Source organism: Botrytis sinoallii (genome assembly GCF_014898435.1).
Source record: "Botrytis sinoallii strain Bc 23 chromosome Unknown BSIN_003, whole genome shotgun sequence".
In the NCBI taxonomy this organism is placed as follows: domain Eukaryota; kingdom Fungi; phylum Ascomycota; class Leotiomycetes; order Helotiales; family Sclerotiniaceae; genus Botrytis; species Botrytis sinoallii.
In genome coordinates this window covers 3,177,658-3,195,351 of record NW_024066030.1, presented here as the reverse complement: position 1 = coordinate 3,195,351, position 17,694 = coordinate 3,177,658, and the positions used below count along the sequence as shown (strand labels likewise).

Genomic DNA, 17,694 nt, shown 5'->3' with positions numbered 1-17,694 from the left:
CGCAATCAATTGCCCTATCAGCGAATTTGATCACTTTTATAACGAAAATCTACTCCTCTGCACCCAAACCACTTCTCTACCCAAATAGACAGTAAAACAGACGTCAGTACGATGCAAGCAGACGAACGGCGTTTTGCGATCATTCTCGGCGCTGGTGCGGCTGGCATAATACAAGGATACGCATTTCTGCGCGAAGATGTCCTTCCACTTGAAGAATTTCACATTTTGGACAGGAATGAGTCGTTTGGTGGAGTGTGGTGGAGCAATACATATCCGGGGGCTGCATGCGACATTCCCAGTAATGAGTATTGCATCAGTTCGTTTGATTTTCTATTTTCGGTCCAGCCAACATTTCCATATATCACATTTAGTTCAAGTCTAGCCTTAGGCATGAATCCCTAGATGGCTAACAAACGATACTCTAAAAAGACTCAGGACATACGCTCCACAAGCAGAGATCCAACAATATTTCGAAGGGTTTGCGCTGAAATACCAGCTCGACAAGTCAACGACTTTCAACACAGAGATTGTCAGTGCCACATGGGACGACTCACGCCTATTGTGGTTTGTTCAAACTCAAGACTCTAAGAGCAGTTCTCAGAAAATATGGTGCTATAATGTGGTAGGTGAAATTTCTCTTCTTGCGGGACCTGCCTCCAGTCTACTATCGTTCCCAAATCGCTGTAATGCAGATCGGATGGCTTCATTGTCCAGGCTACTTGAGCTTTTTGAAATTATTATATATGCAGAGATTAACGTGTGTCAGCTTGTCAGTGCTGCGGGAGCATTTGGCATGCCTAAGAAGGCCGATATCGCAGGACTCAAAACATTCAAAGGCGAACAATGGCATCTTGGAAGTTGGCCAAAAGACGATGATTTAAAAAACAAATCTGTAGCAGTCATTGGAACCGGGCAATCCGCCGGACAAGCCATTCCGAGTATTTATCCTGAGGTGAAGCAGTTGACGGTGTACCAGCGAAGTCCAGGACATTGTCTGCCTCGTAACGATGTTTCCATAAGCGGGTCCAGGAAGTGAGTGTTCTCTCACATTCCATTGGTACAACGTAGCTACCGATGGTTTGGTATGGCACAGGTAAAGTCATCCCATACAATCTACTGGTGTCTGTTGAACTCTCTAATCACTCCTCTCAGTTTGGTTTCGTGGCCAAGCGCATATTCCACATCGGATCGTGGTGGCAGAAGTTTGTCGTCGGCATGGCCAAAAATCATCTGTACAATCAGATTAGCGATGACAATTTGCGACGCAAGCTGGAATCGAAGAGTCACTTCGGATGCAAACGTCCATTGAAGCTTGACACCTGGTACCCTATCTTCACCAATAACAATGTTGATCTTGTGACGGATCCTGTGACGGGACTGACGGAAGATGGCATTCTTTCTAGAGAAGCAGAAGGAGGGCGTGAAATAGAGCGGAAAATGGATGTGTTGATTTGGGACACTGGTAAGTTGTCGGTCTTGTGCTTTGAACGACAGGTATTTATGGGACTAACTAATTCGCAACAAGGATACAACTCAAACAAATTCGGCACCCCTGTCCCGACTAGAGGTAGAACAGGGCCACCCCACCCGCGGGGCCCAGTGAAGCAGCGCAGCCTATTCCATCCAAAAGTAATCTACCTCCTTCTGAATTCCACTTCCGCTCTCGGATTCGGCATACAGACCATTGCATTCATGATATTCTCGGGCCGTTCCCCCCCCTTCAATCGAAACTCCCACTTCGTCAACAACTCGATCAACACGATCTTAATCTCATTTGCGGCTAAAAAACGTCCTGGACAAGCGTGATTTCCATGCCCAAAGTTCATAGACTCCGGCGAAGTGGTGACAAATTGGTGCCTGTCCTCATTCCCAGGAATCTGACGAAGCTTGTAGTATCGAAGACCATCGAATGGTAAGTGCGGTGTGTGAATTGCCCAGGCGGCGAATCCGAATCGGCTTCCAGCCGGTAGGGTTCCCGTGGAAAGATTGAGAGGAGAGGTTACGAGTCGGACATTGGTTACTTGAAAATTTAGAACATTTAGCTACTAGGACGAGGATTAACATACCTAGCGATGAGGGAGTCAATCTCTGACTCTCTTTCAAGAAGCTATCGAGTTTCCAGAGCTTGGCCAAGTTCGTTTTCGTGACACCATCAATCTGCTGAATCTCCTCCCGCAATATCTCAATGTATTCTGGATATGCGCACAGATCATAGATCGCTGCTGTAATTGCCATGGATGTCGTATGAACAGCGGCGAACGAGAGGCTCATCTGGTAATTTGCAATCTTTTCAGGATCTTTCTTTTTAATGCGATTTTGAATCCATGTGATCATATTCTCTTGCCCAGCGGCGAGTAGCGGCTTCACCAGTTCCACTCCCCGGTTCCTGACGTATTTCAGAATTTGCACTTCCTTGAGAAAAGGAGCCACAATAGTTCGAATGAATTCTGGATATGCATTAATAGCATCTCGGGCTCCCATGCACAACAATGCATACTCAATCGAAGACTTCAGCCATTCCTCATTCCGACTCAGAGGTAGCCCAACAAAAACACGACCGCTTAACAACCCAACCAAACGAGTCACCTTGGGATACATGGGAATCGATGTCCAGTCCTTGCATGATCCGAGTTCTTTATCCAATCCATAGCCGATCTCATCTTGCATATCATCGATTGTGCTGGCAAGGTGTTTGGTGAGATCTAGCTTGAGTGCTTGTATGAGCTCTGGTCCTGCCTCTTTTCCTATGCCTGTGTGCTTGGCTGTGAAAGACCGCTGAATATCCTGTATGAACGAAGTTTTGTTCTCTGGTAAGTTTCGGACTTCGTCGATCACTGAAATAGGGAGTATAACCAGGGGTGGTACGATAGGGACTAAGAACGGGCGGTCCGGGTACTGCTTTAACATCAGTACTAGCTAGTGATGAACATACTTCCTACTTACCTTCCGTGTTCCTTCGACCAATGCTTGTCTCTGATCTGCGCGGAATGATCCAACGATTGGCAAGTCCAGTTTCTTTGGACGGGTAAGTACAAAGCCAGTGAATAGGATGATAACGAGAAGTATCGCGCCATTGACCAATGGCGAGCCAGAGGTTAACATTTTTAGGTCGCCAGAGGCCATTTTTGACCCAGACGCTAATGTCAGTGTGTTTTGGAAACAGAATTTCAAGGACGTGTGAATATTCAACAGTCACGCGCAAATTCATATAAGTGGTGGAGCTATCTACTAATGAATTAATGACGGCGACCGAAGAATAAACTATAAAAGACAGGTACAACATTTTATTCGGGGACCATAGCTCCCTTTCGGGGTTGCCCGTTGTGAACGAACGGATACCGAACGTTGCCCGGTCGAAACTTTAAAGGGGAGCGCCCGGTGTGTATCATGCTCAGGACAATGTTAATGTGTTACAAGGGTGTTGAAGATAATATTTATCCTGGTAGAGGCTCAAGGTGTCTTATTCGGTCTTAGCATGCTTCGCTGTGCAGCAAGCTTACGTAACCTACTTTATATAAAATATATTAAAACCTAATGATATAATTATTTAAAAAATCAATATTTTAATAAACTATATAAAAATAAATAAAAGTTTCTTTAATATAATAAAGATTCTTATAACGTAACGTATGGGGAACTCGGACAGGTACCTTTACACCAAATTTTGTATGTAAAGGTACTTAGAGCGACTTTTTATATCTCTATGGATATTAAAGATAATTTAATTTTTTTTGATAATTAGGCTTAATATCTAATAAAAATATAGTGTTAAAGTTACAAAACACTTTTTAATAATATTGCTCTTGAATTAATACGATTTTAAAAATTCCCATAGTAATTTTTGTTAGATAAAAACGACAATTTGAAAGAAACTTTAATATCTTTATTAAAAAAAATTACATCTCTATAATATTTTGTCATATTAAATATTTATATTGAATATATCATACCTCAAAATATCAAAACTATATCTCTAGTATTTCTAGAGATATAAAAATTCGCTCTAAGTACCTTTACATACAAAATTTAGTGTAAAGGTACCTGTCCGAGTTCCCCATACGTTACGTTATATAAAAATAAAAGTTTTAAGAATATTCTTATATGGGGGAACATTTGACTTTTAATAACTCCACCAAGTGTCCAGGTGATAGCCTGCATGTAACCTAATCCTGAATCGGTAATCCTGGTTATAATTTAAACTAATAGCTGTGACTTGTTTAATTGCAGGGTCGAAGCTCAATCCCATCAAATTGTCGAGAACCAGCCCCTCAGCCTTGCACATAGGATGGTGGCAAATAAACATTCCACTTACTGCTTGATCGCGCAAAGGAACATACTCCTTCCGATCCGACGCCCGAGCTACCCCGCCTTCCGAGTTCATAAATCATAAAATAGTCGCCATAGAAGAAAAGTAGTACTGTAACAATAATTACAACTCAGTCTATTCAAATCATCAATGTAAAACTCAAATTCCATCTCAGTCATCTGTCGAGATGTCTTCCAATGTACACACAATCGCAAAAAGCTTTTTGAACTATACTAATTCCATTATTTAGACTCCAAGTGCGCCAAATTGTGAAGGAGGAAGAGGGAATTCAGCTTCCACCAATGGAGGCTCGCAGATGGTTCAGGACAACTGTAAGTACACTTTGTATAGCGAGGTGTTTGAGAGGCTTTTAGCTAATTCCATTTTATAAGCAGCTCCGAATAAAACTCACGAAGGACCGTGTTTGCTGTGTATGCGCGCTGCAGTTCAAGGCGATCATCTGGACCTCTGCAACTACCAGGCCAGTATTGGAGAGGCTTGTAGCAGATGTGTAGAAAGAGATCTTCCATGTTGTTTGGTTCCGGATTGGATCAAGAAGTTGTGGGATAATTATACGTTGTGGAAGTTGAGCGAGAGGACCAGTACAGGGTTGAGCATGAAGGATGAGGAATGGACATTGACCGAGAAGACAGGTGAGAGGCTGAAACATAACGATCATCATCGAGTCGGCCATGCCAGGCTCGCGAGATCCCGAAAGAACCGTACAGTGGGCTTCGATTGCGGTGTCCTATTTCCATACTATCCTCAAATTTATGTGAGCCACACTCTCTTGAGCACTGAACTTAACACACTTAGTCCAGATATTTGTCATCAATATGGCTTAAGGCTTTAACTCGCTGCTTTTGGCATATGGTGATTTGAGGCTCTACGCTGACCTTTGTCGCCTTCAACAACTCTTCCTGTTGGTTCGAGAGAGATACGGAAGACGTGGTTCCCACTATCAGTAGGCCCCTAAATGTCTATTTGTATTCAATCTAAAGAGCTAGCTAATGAGGGGAAATAGTAGGCCTTATATAGGCACTACTGAAAGAGCTAGTCTCCTTCGCATTCGCCTAAATATCTTTGATACAGTAGCTATTGTATTGAAATCATTTCTTTGAAGTGAATACCTTTGTTCACATACTCGGGACTCTCTTTTATAGCTTCAAATATAATGGCTGAAAAGAAATTCGTAAAATCATTAAAATCCTTCATCTGCTGGCTAAAGTCCCTAACCTTTTATTAGTAGAATCAATCCCTTCCTTTAATCCCATTTTATCTATTTTATTGCCTTGATATCAATCTTATTTGTATTGATCAGATTAGCAAGAGCTTGATATAGCTTTCCTTTTGTCATTGTATTGGCCGGATTAGTCAGATTATCAAGCCAGATGACTTCAACAATCTCCCTCCGCTTGTAGGATTGATGTAGTGTTATAATATTGATTATTAATCTCTTTTCACTAGTCATTCCTAACTTCATAAGTAAATTATATAATAACTTGAAATCAGTATACAAAACTAATAGAATCTCCTTGTCAAGAATGGCGTTAACTGTAGAAGTAATTGCTATACCGATATCGAATCCCTAAACTAATTTATATAGCTCAAATACCAAAACACTGTGTATAACTCTCTTGTATTTAATAAATAATCAATGAATAATATTAGTATTATTGTATTTATTTATTATAACGATTATATAGCCTATTTGGAATGAATAGTCCTTATTGTTTGTAAAAAGATATTAGTAAAAATAACAATCTTAAATGAATCTAAGTCAAATGGTACATATTTGAATTCTCTAGCAAAATTTTCTTTTTGTTACTTGATATACTTGTTTAACACTATAATATCATTCTTGCTAGATTGGATCGTTTATACTATTATAAATAGATCGAAAGATACCTTGGGTTGATATATGATTGTAATATATATTCTGCAGGTGTCATGGTACGGGTAAAGACTTATATTGTACCATAAGGGTAGAAGAGCTATGGAAAAGTGAAGCCCTACTTATAGGAAATAGGGCATACTAGTATTCTATACCTGAAACACGAAGGCAACTACAGATCATATAGTTGACACTGTAACAGTACCCCTTGCTCAAAGCGATCGGTTTACAATCACAATATCAATTAACCTTTTAAAATACAAAATAATATTAAAATACTTTAATTTCTATTATTAAATTAAAATGAACTTTTTAGAAGTAATAATTAATTGATAGAGCTTTTTAAATCTACCTCAACCTCGATTCAGGGGTACACTTGATATAAATACTAGCAGGGGATTAGGAGTAATAGGTTTTTTGAAACTTACCCAAGTGAGTGGTTCTAACTTATCTGGATTTACTAAATGGAAAGCGATAATCGTATCTTCCTAACCACAAAGGTCTTCAGTAGATTATCAGAATACTGGGTAATGTTTCTATTTGATCTGGTAATGAAATCCGTCCTTATTATGATAGTTGAGTAATTTATCGAATTTCTATTGCTTGGTTTCTTTGTTTGTTTCGTTGTCTTTTTCTAGAATACATTCTTGATTCCAATAGGATTCAGTATTGTTAATTGTTTCTTGACTGGCTAATCCAGATAAGTAATAAAATAATCAGAATAATGAATTGTGAAATACTGAAAAAAATCTTGAAATTAATAGAAAACTGAAATAAATAGACTTGTTTGTAAACTTTGATGATCTTATAGAAATTATTCTATTTGTTATTATCTTTTTTCATTAATCGATTAATCTTTATATTTTTAGTATTAATCTATACTCTATTACTCTCTTTATATAGAGAAATATTGATATAAGTTTTATTAATGTAATCTTTATATTTCTGAATAGACTAAGCAGCTAAGGCTTTCAATTTTGTTAGAATAATATCAAATCGATTTGTGATCTTATTAGTTTTTAAGAACTCATACTTATATTGATATAACAAATTCAGAGGAATAGATAAGAAGGGTTTAATACTAAATATAAATGAAAATCGTAATTGGTGAAAAATGGGGATATACTAGTAATTTCCGAGGTTATATTATTGAGTACAAACTCTGTGAGTAGAAGTTAATTATATTAATTATTTTGATAAAAGTTTATAAAAGCTTGAAGGTATTGTTTTATTATAGTATTTATTCTCTTTATTTGTTTATCAAATTCAGAATAGAACGAGAAGAATTGTTTCAAAGTAATCGATAGATGTTCAGATAGATGTTTCCAAAATTCTGATATAAATTATAAACCTCTATTGAATATAATATTATTAAATAAGCTATATAAATAATAGACTTTTTCAATAAACCAATCAACAAGCTCCTTTGCAGAGAGTTCTATAATCAGAATAAAATAACATATTTTCATTAAGCAGCAAATAATTGTAATAATATGTTGATACTTCTTATTATAATATTCACTAATTGATAACGATGTGATATAATTAATAGAGATATCGAACCAGGAGCAAAATGGTATAGGCAGAGGTTTTAGGAATCTGAGTATAATAAGGTAGAAGGCTTTGGTTTGGAAATAGAGTTGATAGGCTTGTATATAAGTTTCGATTTCTCTCGATATATTGGATTACTAATATATGCAAGAGACAAGATTAATAGTCTTAATTCGGCCAGGGTATCCGGCAGATTCAGTAGAGTGTATTCGATATATAATCTGGATATAGAGTTCAATAGAGGAAAGGATGAAAAAGCAATTATGATAGAAGATTTTACTATTAATCAATCTATAATCTTAAAAGGCAATTCAAAGGTCTTTTCGAATAGATAATAATTAATAGTGAATAGCTAAATTCCAAAGGGTTTTATATATAATAGTAATCAATTCAGATAGTTTGTATACTATATCAATAAGATCATCAATCGGCTTCTCAATATCGGGAATGATTATATCCATGAGGATTACAATAAGGTCGATATCATTATTAACTTGTTGAATAAGATCTTTAAATACAACATTATCGAATACTTTTTCTGGAAAAACTGTTTATAAGCGATTTTTGATTTAATTGTTATTAGAATCGGTATAAGCAGAATGGTTTTTTGTCTTTCGGCTCAGTGTATCAGGGTGAACTATCTTATAGCTAGAATGGTATATAATACGAAAATTAAAGTTAGATAGGAATTCAGTCTATTTAGCTTATCTTTGATTCAGTATTTTTATTAATATAAAGTACTCTAGATTCTTATAATCAATAATGATTTCGAATAACTTTTGGATTCTATATAATTCGGATCTCCATTTTTCTAAAGACTTAATAATAGTTAGTAATTCCTTATTATAAATCTTATAATTACATTTAACTACACTATATTTCGAGGAGAAATATATAATCGAATATAATCGGCCCTTATCATTATATTAAAAGAATATTCTATCCACAGTCTAGTCTAAAATATTTATTTCAATAACTATACAATAATAATAATCAAACATTACAAGAACTGAAACAGAAATAAAGATATACTTCAGATTTTCAAAGATATTTTTTTAATCAATAATTCAATTCTATATATTCTTTTTTTTCAATAAATAATTTAAAGATTCCATGATTTTAGAAAAGTTGTAAATAAAATATTAATAAAAGTTGGCAAACTTTAAAAAGCATTAGAAATCTTTTAGCTTAATTAATAACTTTTATTTGAGGATAATCTTAACCTTATCAAAATTTATCTCAATATTATTAAAAATAATAATCAGATCGAGATACTTTGTTCTCCTTATTTCGAACTTGTATTTATTAATATCAATTTGTAATTTAGTATTAATAAATCTCTAAACAACTTTGCGAACTTGCTTTCAATAATCTATAATATTTTCAAAGTAAATCAAGATATCATTTAGATATACTATATAATTCTTATCTAGAAGATCAAAAAGAATATGATTGATATAGTTCTGAAATGAGACAAAAGTATTATAAAGGCTGAAAGATATTATTAAGGATTCGAATAAGCCGAAACGAGTTATAAAAGTAATCTTCCATTTGTGATCTTTCGTGATCTGTAATTTATTGAATATAGTGATGATATTCAATTTGATATAAACTTTAATATAGTATAAAATATTAAGAGTTTTTTTGATTAATAATAGTAGATAATGATTCTTAATAGTAACATTGTTTAGTTTATAATAATCCTGGTAAATTCGAATACCCCTTCTGGGTTTTACAGTTAGAAGGAATGGGATGGCCGATCGAAAACAGGATTTGTGAATAAATCTTTTATTTAAATTATCATCGAGTTATTTGTAAATGACTTAGAGTTTGATTGGGGATATTGGATAATCTTTGTTGTATAGAGACTCTTTGTTTAACATAATCTCGATTTTGTAATTCCAAAAGTATTATAATAGGAGCTTGTTGATAAGGGAGAATAAGAATTTAGTAAACAGATTATAAAGCCAAAGTAATAATTTGCTTTGAATCTTTATTATAGATAGTATAGATTGATTAGTCTTTTTTATAAACTTCTTAATGTTGTTTTTTGTAATATTATAATATAATTGAATAAAATCGTTTGTTATTATATAGTATAACTCACAAGCTCTATCTAATTCATTTCAGGTTACTTTTGTAATATAAACTTTCTGATCTTTATAGAATTGAATAAAGCTATTAGTTGTAAGGAACTTTATATTATTCATTTTCTATTGGATATTTTGTAAGGTATTAGTTGATTCCCTTAAAAGACTTTTATAGTGATAGGGGGTTTAATAGGGATAAAACGTTTTGGTTTTGTAGTGGTCTTTTATATATCCTAAAGTCTGTAATGATTTGCATTGGAGTTGGTTTCAGGATTAGCTGGTTTGGTATTATCTTGGTATGGGTTTCTGTTTTTCTGTTGATTTGGTAAGTATAATAGTGGTTTGAGTTGGATAGTATTGGATTAGTAGGATTTATGTTATAGAGATTTCTATCAGTATTCTTTTTTACAATTAAAGTTGGAGGATTATATTTCAAAAGTATTGATTAGTTTTGGGATGAGAAGGAAAGAGTCTGAAGATTTTTGTTAATAACTTCTTTGATAAAGGTATAATATAGGATTGAAATAGATTTCTTTAAAATAAACTTCAAAATAGATTTTCTAATAAATATATATAGTATTGAATTAAGTGCTATATCTATTAGGATTAATATATTATTATGATTGAGAATGATAGTTATAATAGAGTTAATTGGATAGTAATATCTAGAATAATATATGGATGTAAACTTAAGAGTTATTATTATTTAATTAATGATAGTGTTGGGATAGGGATCATGTGACTGACCGCGCTAGCGCGTGCGCTAGCGCCCCCGCACTATAGCATATATGTTCATAGCCTTTAGCTTTTAGAACCTCAAGTAATATTATAAACAATGGAAATCATTAGTACTATATTACTTCACTATTCCTATAATGATATCAACACTGATTAGTGATATTACAGATCAGAAAGCCTGGCACCTTAATTTCAAATACAATATAGGTTTGTAACTAAGGTTAATATTTCTTTGAAAAGATATAAGCTCTCGTATCAAAGCAATATGATTTGATATTTGCTCTTGTATAAATAAGGACTGTCGGCAATGTGGTGGTAGTTCTTATATTTAATATTAATTCAATATAATTTAATATTAACAAAACCAAATTTAATTAACAATGTGGCGATAACCCTTATATTCAACCTTAATCTATATTTTATTCTTTAAGGCAATGTATGTTAAAAAGTACAAACCAATAGCTACCAGCTCGAGCTAAGCACTATCTTCTACAACTAAATACAACTTTACTAGATTTTGGCAAAATTATATTTATATATCTTACCTTATTACCTACCTATTATCCATTAATATAACAGGATTATATAGAGATAACTCTACAAAACACAAGCCTAAGCCTGATGATAATATCAGGAGTATGGTAGAGTTGATTGTACCATCAGTTATTTTGAATGATGATTTTAATATAATGATTAAAAGATAGTAAAACAATCTGATTGATTTTATAAAGAAAGTAGGTGTAAGAGAGGTTAGAGATTTTTATAAGTATAAACTTTACAAATATTAATAATCGAGTTATTATAATAATAAGCTATGATCGGATACTTTTATATATTCAAATATTTCAATTCGGAAGCTTTTCAAATAATCGGTATAAATCTTTTATACAAGTTCAGATACGAATTATGTTTGTGCAATATATTTGTTATGAAATACGAGATATGTATAATATGATTTGTTTATAATGCTTTAATTAATATAATCTGATTACTGTACAGGGAGTAATCTGATAAAAAAATTGAGAATGCTTTCGCAAATAAGGGATTTATATTTCAATTGAAAAGTATACAGAAGAAATAAATAAAAAAGATATGTGAATATATAAATCACTAAAAGAACTCGAGGTATTTCAAGTAAGCGGTCAGCCCGGACTGTCTGATTTTAATCGATATCAACTATTGCAGATACCGATTACTTTATTACAAATCGAAACTGTTTCAGGATTCAAGTTTTTATGTATTAAGGGAAAGGGTATTGATATTGAACAAAAAGCATTATCAGCATTAAAGAATATATACCGAATCTACTTCAACGAGAAAGCAATAAACCCGATAAATCAACTGCACGCCAATACTACAATCGGAATAAATCATCATTACTGAAAACAGTTCAGAATACTTTTGGACTTTTTCGATTGGAAGAATCTTTTCGGCAAATCCAATCCACTATCATTATAACCAATATTATTATCAACGAAAAAAGTGATCAACTATTCAGTAATCTGTTTAGTAATAATAATAGATTAAGTAAAAGCAAAGGAGATAATAAAGGTAAAGGAAACAGTTTCCTATAAAATGGATATGGTAGAAATGGAAATAGTGGTGGATATGGTGGGAATGGAAACAGTAGTGGATGAGGCGGTATGGGAAAAGGAGGCAAAGGTAATCCAGGATATAGTTATAGTATTCAGAAGAACTTTCCAAATCCATTATTAAGAGTTATAAATATCGGTTAACTTCTCAGAAATCTTACAAAACTTTATAACAAGGATAACAAATACAATAAACAAAACAATAATTTCATATACAAATTCAACATATTCCTCAACAATTACCAACATATTGATCTACCTAACAATCTATTTCCAAAAGCATTTCCTACTATACTTGTTAATACAGTACTTGATTTCTATTATATGAATTTAAAAACTATACCGATATTGATATAGGAGATTCGCAAGTTGTTTGTGGATATATTCGAAGGCCCCGAATACAAGAGGAATATCATACAGCAATGGGAAGCTGTTACACTAAAGAGTATAATAGTACAACCAGAGAATAAAGGGAAATCAATCATTTACTGTCTACAACAGATAGTGATGAGATTATATTACTTACACAAAGGATTCAGTAATATAATTAGAACAAAGGATTTGCTTTATCAAAAGATTGTCAATACATATACACCAATACTAGTATACTCTCTAGCTTGTTTTCGCCCAACTGATAATATACCAAGTCTCCTTAAAGAACTTTGTTCAGCTATTATAACATAGGAGCTGGCTTATTCGAATAAAAACATAATATTCTACACCAACCGGAAATATCAATACAAAGAAGGATATAATCAGAATAGAGGATTGGATGAGGTAATCGATAACCATTCAAATCACGAATTAAAAAGAAATATTTTGTTTACAAAAAGAATAATTGTTGATTAATCAGATACAGTAAGAAAAAGCGTAACGAGTTACAATACAAATACAAAGAGCAGTTTAAAGATACTAATAATAATTTTGACAAAGGTTTTAAGTAGTTTCTTATTGAATATAAAGGTTCTAATTAAGATAATATTAAGGAATCTGATACTGATATTGATAAAAAGGTTGAAGCTTATTTCACTTAATATAAACTTCAAGATTTACTAGAATAAGAACTACATTCAAGCTTTGTATTTAAAATGGATTTATTAATAATAAAGAGATTATAATAAGATTGGCTAATAAAATACTTATTCATGCCCTGACGTATTGAACTCGGAAGGAAAACTATATTCATAAATGGATACAACTCCAAAGAGTTTAAGGGCATTATCGTTGATATAGCTGTAGCAAAATAGTTTACAATAGGATTCAATCAATATATGGCATACAAGATAATCATCAAGAATGTTATTTTAGACAAAAGCAGAGCAGGAATCACAAACGTAATATTCGGAATTGGAAAAACTGAATCTTTCGAATCAGTCAAACTCCACCTACCCCTAGGAACTATCGAATTTCATATTATGGATACAGAAACACCATTCCTACTATCACTTAATGACATAGATCGTCTTGGTATATACTACAATAACATCATCGACGCTGTTGTTACAAGAACAGGAGAAAGTTACCCTTGCATTCAACGCAATAAGTATATAGTTCTACTATGGCAAATAAATATATAACAGTTTATACAACAAATCATTAAGAATAATAAGTGTTACCTTACCGATACAAAACTACAACGCCTACACCATCACTTTGGTCATCCATCAGCATATAGACTTTTACAAGTACTATAGCGAGCTGGCTACAATAACATCTCAAAAGCCGAGATTGATAAACTCAATAAATTCTATCAACATTATTAAAAATACAGAAAATCACTAGATCGATTTAAATTCAATCTATAAGATGATATTGACTTCAATTATTCAATAATAGTTGATATTATATATATTGATATTCATCTTATTCTATACATTATTAATGAAGATATACAATTCCAAGCTATATAATAGCTGAACAACATCATTATGAAATATACTTTCGATACACTTCGAAAATACTGAATGAATACTTATACTAATCCATTAGATTTTATTATATATAATGCTGGGAAGAACTTTGTAAGCAAGGAATTCGTTCAATATACTGTAACCACATCGATAAGAACAAAGAGTGTATTAATTGAGGCACACTAATCAGTTGGCGTAATTGAATGCTATTATACAATCATCAAGAGAGTATACACTATTATCTCCGACAAGCTCAATAGCTCTATTATAAAGAGATAATGCTACAAATAGCTGTAAAGCAGTAAACAATATTGCAAAACCAGATGAATTAGTTCCAATACTTCTAGTCTTTGGAGCATATCCACGGATATCTGAATCTGATCTACTCGCACCTACAGTTCTACAGCGATAGTCAGCAATCAAGAAGACAATAAATGAGATTTATAAGCTACAAGCTATACAACAAGTATCTAATGCTTTGAGTCAGCAAAATAGACTATCTACAATGACTTTATACAATTTACCTATCAATTCAAAGGTTTGAGTATGGAGAGAATATAAGGGATAAACAGGACCATATCATTTATTGGGTATAAAAGATGAAACATACACAATACAACTGCCAAGCGAACCAACGGAATTCCGCACTACTCAGATTAAACCTCATGCAGAGGATATATAGAATCGGCCTCAGGATTAACCCCAACCATCTACCGAATCAGTACAAATATTATCTATACAAACTGGATTAACACAGTAAGGGCAATTTGCTATATCTAATACAAACAAAACAACTTTACCAAAATCTGGCAAAGTTATATCTACCCCCTCACCAGCTATCACCAGGAGTAGGAATCCAGAGGAGACCCTTTTGGATATATCCAAGAATCCCCGATCTTAATAGCAATGGATCCCTCAAATAGTAATCCCGATATAATCAACATTTTTCACAAAAAGAGAAGATACTGAATCCACAGAATATCCACCGGATTTGTTAATCTTTATATTAGATGAAAACAAGCCTAACAATATATAATATGTTGAATGCTATACAGTGATTACTAATATTATACCATCGATAATTTTCGTGAAATCAAAACAAAAGAAGATCGACGAACTTATGAAAAACAGTATTTTCTAATTTATAAAGATTACGGATATTCCTGCAAGTATAAGGATTTTTAATTCTCGTTTTATCAACGAGATTAAGAATAAAAAAACTGATAAAGCATTTCCCAAGTTCCGATTAGTTATATAAGTATAGAAAAATCAAGGAAAAAGTACTGTTTTAATACAATCACCCACAATACAACATATTAGCCAGCGTATTATACTAGTAGTAATAGCTATACTACCCAAAAACAAGGTAATCATAAATATTCGCGATATCACACAAGTATATATACAATCAATATCGAATTTAGTTCAAAAGTTTTATACTCAACTACTATTGGAAATAAATATTCCAGAGGGCTTTATTCTATAAGTTATATAATCATTATATGGTGTTCTGGAAGCAGATAATCATTAGTTTAATATCTATCACAAGTATTATACTAATACTCTCAAGATAATATAATCGATTTACAATCTATATTTATTATATATAACTAAAGATAATATAGTATTCAGTATTGTTGGATTATAAATGGATAATATACTCATTATAACTAATAAAGTATTTGTAGATTGTAAATAAGCTGAACTCAGAAATATTAAATTTATAGCAAAAGAGTGTGAGATATTTATATTAGATATATTATTCAAGTTTAATGATGATTTGATCATTTAGCAAAATAATGATACAATCTATTTTAACCAGAAAAAATAATACAAAAACCTTTATCTAGTCAAATCAGAACCATTTGATATACAAGGTACGTGTGGCAAGCTTAGAAAGTCGGTGACAGTAAAAGATTAGTATATTGTATAACGTGTTTGAGGAGTATATATAGTAATTATATATCAATTAAAGGTAGTCTTTGATTTGTTATATATGGTATAAACAGTTAACCCAAAAGAAGAAAATACTAATATTCTCAATAAATATATTTAATGGCAAATTGATAACTCAGAGAGAGGACTACAATTTGTTCCACTTAATATGGACTTTTTCAAATTAGTTATATTTATAGATGCGTCCTTTGCTAATAATAAAGATTTGTCCTTTTAGATTGGATATATTATTGTTCTAATGGACAAATTCGATAGGGCTAATATCATTTATTGGTTATTAATCAAGTGTAAAAGAATTACTAGAAGTGTACTAGTATTAGAGCTTTATAATATGATTTTGAGCTTTGATATTAATATAGCAATCAAAAGCATACTTAATAAGATCTTCCCAAATCGCAAGATATTATTGGTTATATGTATCGACTCGAGATTATTATACAATTATTTTACAAAGTTTGGTATAATTATTAAAAAGAAACTAATAATCAATGTAATAGCAATTCGAGAGGTATATAAGAAACAGGAGATTGTAGAGATCAAGTAGATTAATAAAGAATCTAATTTAGTAGATGCAATGACTAAATCTAAACCATATCAAGCCCTAAAGGATTTGATTAATAATAATATTATAAAGATTAAGGTTATAGAATAGATTAAAAGAGATTAATAGTATAGATGGTTATACTGAGAAAGGGATATTAATTAGAAAAGATATGATATAACGATTTTAGAGAGTTATTAGTATGGAATAGGGATTATATAACTAATCGCACTAGTATATACGCTAGCGTTCCCGCACTATAGCATATACGTTCATAGCCTTTAGCTTTTAAAATCTCAAGCAATATTATAACAGTGTGAATTATTAGTACTATATTACTTCACCATCCCCATGGTGATACCAACAGATAGGGTTATAGTATTGAAGTTATGGAAGATTGAGGATTATAAGGTTTGTATCGGAAAGATTGGTAATATATTTATTTATTTTATTTATAGTGATTAACATCTAATATCTGACCTCCCAAGGGGTATTCTAGACATACTAAGAAGTGGGCCTATGAGCTGCTAGTATTTCAGTTACTCATAGTAATGTAATATTAGCTAATTAGGGACTTATTGTTTTTAATATTCCCCTGTTTAGTATTGCTTATAGCAATCCTGTAACTGTTTTGTCTAAAGATTTGTGGTTCTGTTCTAGAAGGCTTTATTTTGTATATCGTTTAAATATTGGCAGATAATCGAATTGATTATTATCGATCAAAAAAGTGTTTAAAGCACTTATAGCTAATCGATATAGGTTTTAGATTGATTGGAATAAAAAGCTTATCCTTAGGGTACTGGAGCAGGTTGATATTTATGTGATTATATATAGTTTGAATATATTTTAGTATAAAATCTGGATTTGGTGAGAAGGTTAGTAAAGCTATATTGTGATTGTAGGATACAATTGATATATACTATTATATCCTATTCGGATTGTAATCGGTTTGGTGTAAGCGGTTAGTTGCTGCGCATCTGATTATTAATTGGATATCGAAAAAAGTATAATAGGCTTTTCTCAATCCTATATATACAAATGTTTTTACTATTTTTGTGGTTGAATTTAGTGTAATAGGCTGCAAAGTTACTATATCCGGTTTGTATCGCTATAAGT

At 32.4% G+C, this 17,694-nt stretch overlaps 3 protein-coding genes across 3 annotated transcripts; 2 read left to right on the top strand and 1 right to left on the bottom strand.

Moving 5' to 3' along the window:
• Positions 1-111: 111 nt before the first annotated feature.
• Positions 112-1,633, top strand: EAF02_002539 (uncharacterized protein; the record flags this gene model as incomplete). Its single annotated transcript, XM_038898587.1, has 7 exons — positions 112-316; positions 453-622; positions 767-1,032; positions 1,069-1,093; positions 1,153-1,462; positions 1,526-1,567; positions 1,614-1,633. The coding sequence occupies 7 exons, from the start codon at positions 112-114 to the stop codon at positions 1,631-1,633; spliced, it is 1,038 nt and encodes a 345-aa protein (XP_038762279.1).
• A 1-nt stretch (position 1,634) lies between these two features.
• Positions 1,635-3,123, bottom strand: EAF02_002538 (uncharacterized protein; the record flags this gene model as incomplete). The annotated part of the gene is made up of 3 exons (XM_038898586.1): positions 1,635-2,020; positions 2,067-2,895; positions 2,944-3,123. The coding sequence occupies 3 exons, from the start codon at positions 3,121-3,123 to the stop codon at positions 1,635-1,637; spliced, it is 1,395 nt and encodes a 464-aa protein (XP_038762278.1).
• A 1,370-nt stretch (positions 3,124-4,493) lies between these two features.
• Positions 4,494-5,151, top strand: EAF02_002537 (uncharacterized protein; the record flags this gene model as incomplete). Its single annotated transcript, XM_038898585.1, has 4 exons — positions 4,494-4,505; positions 4,557-4,638; positions 4,699-4,959; positions 5,123-5,151. The coding sequence occupies 4 exons, from the start codon at positions 4,494-4,496 to the stop codon at positions 5,149-5,151; spliced, it is 384 nt and encodes a 127-aa protein (XP_038762277.1).
• Positions 5,152-17,694: the final 12,543 nt, after the last annotated feature.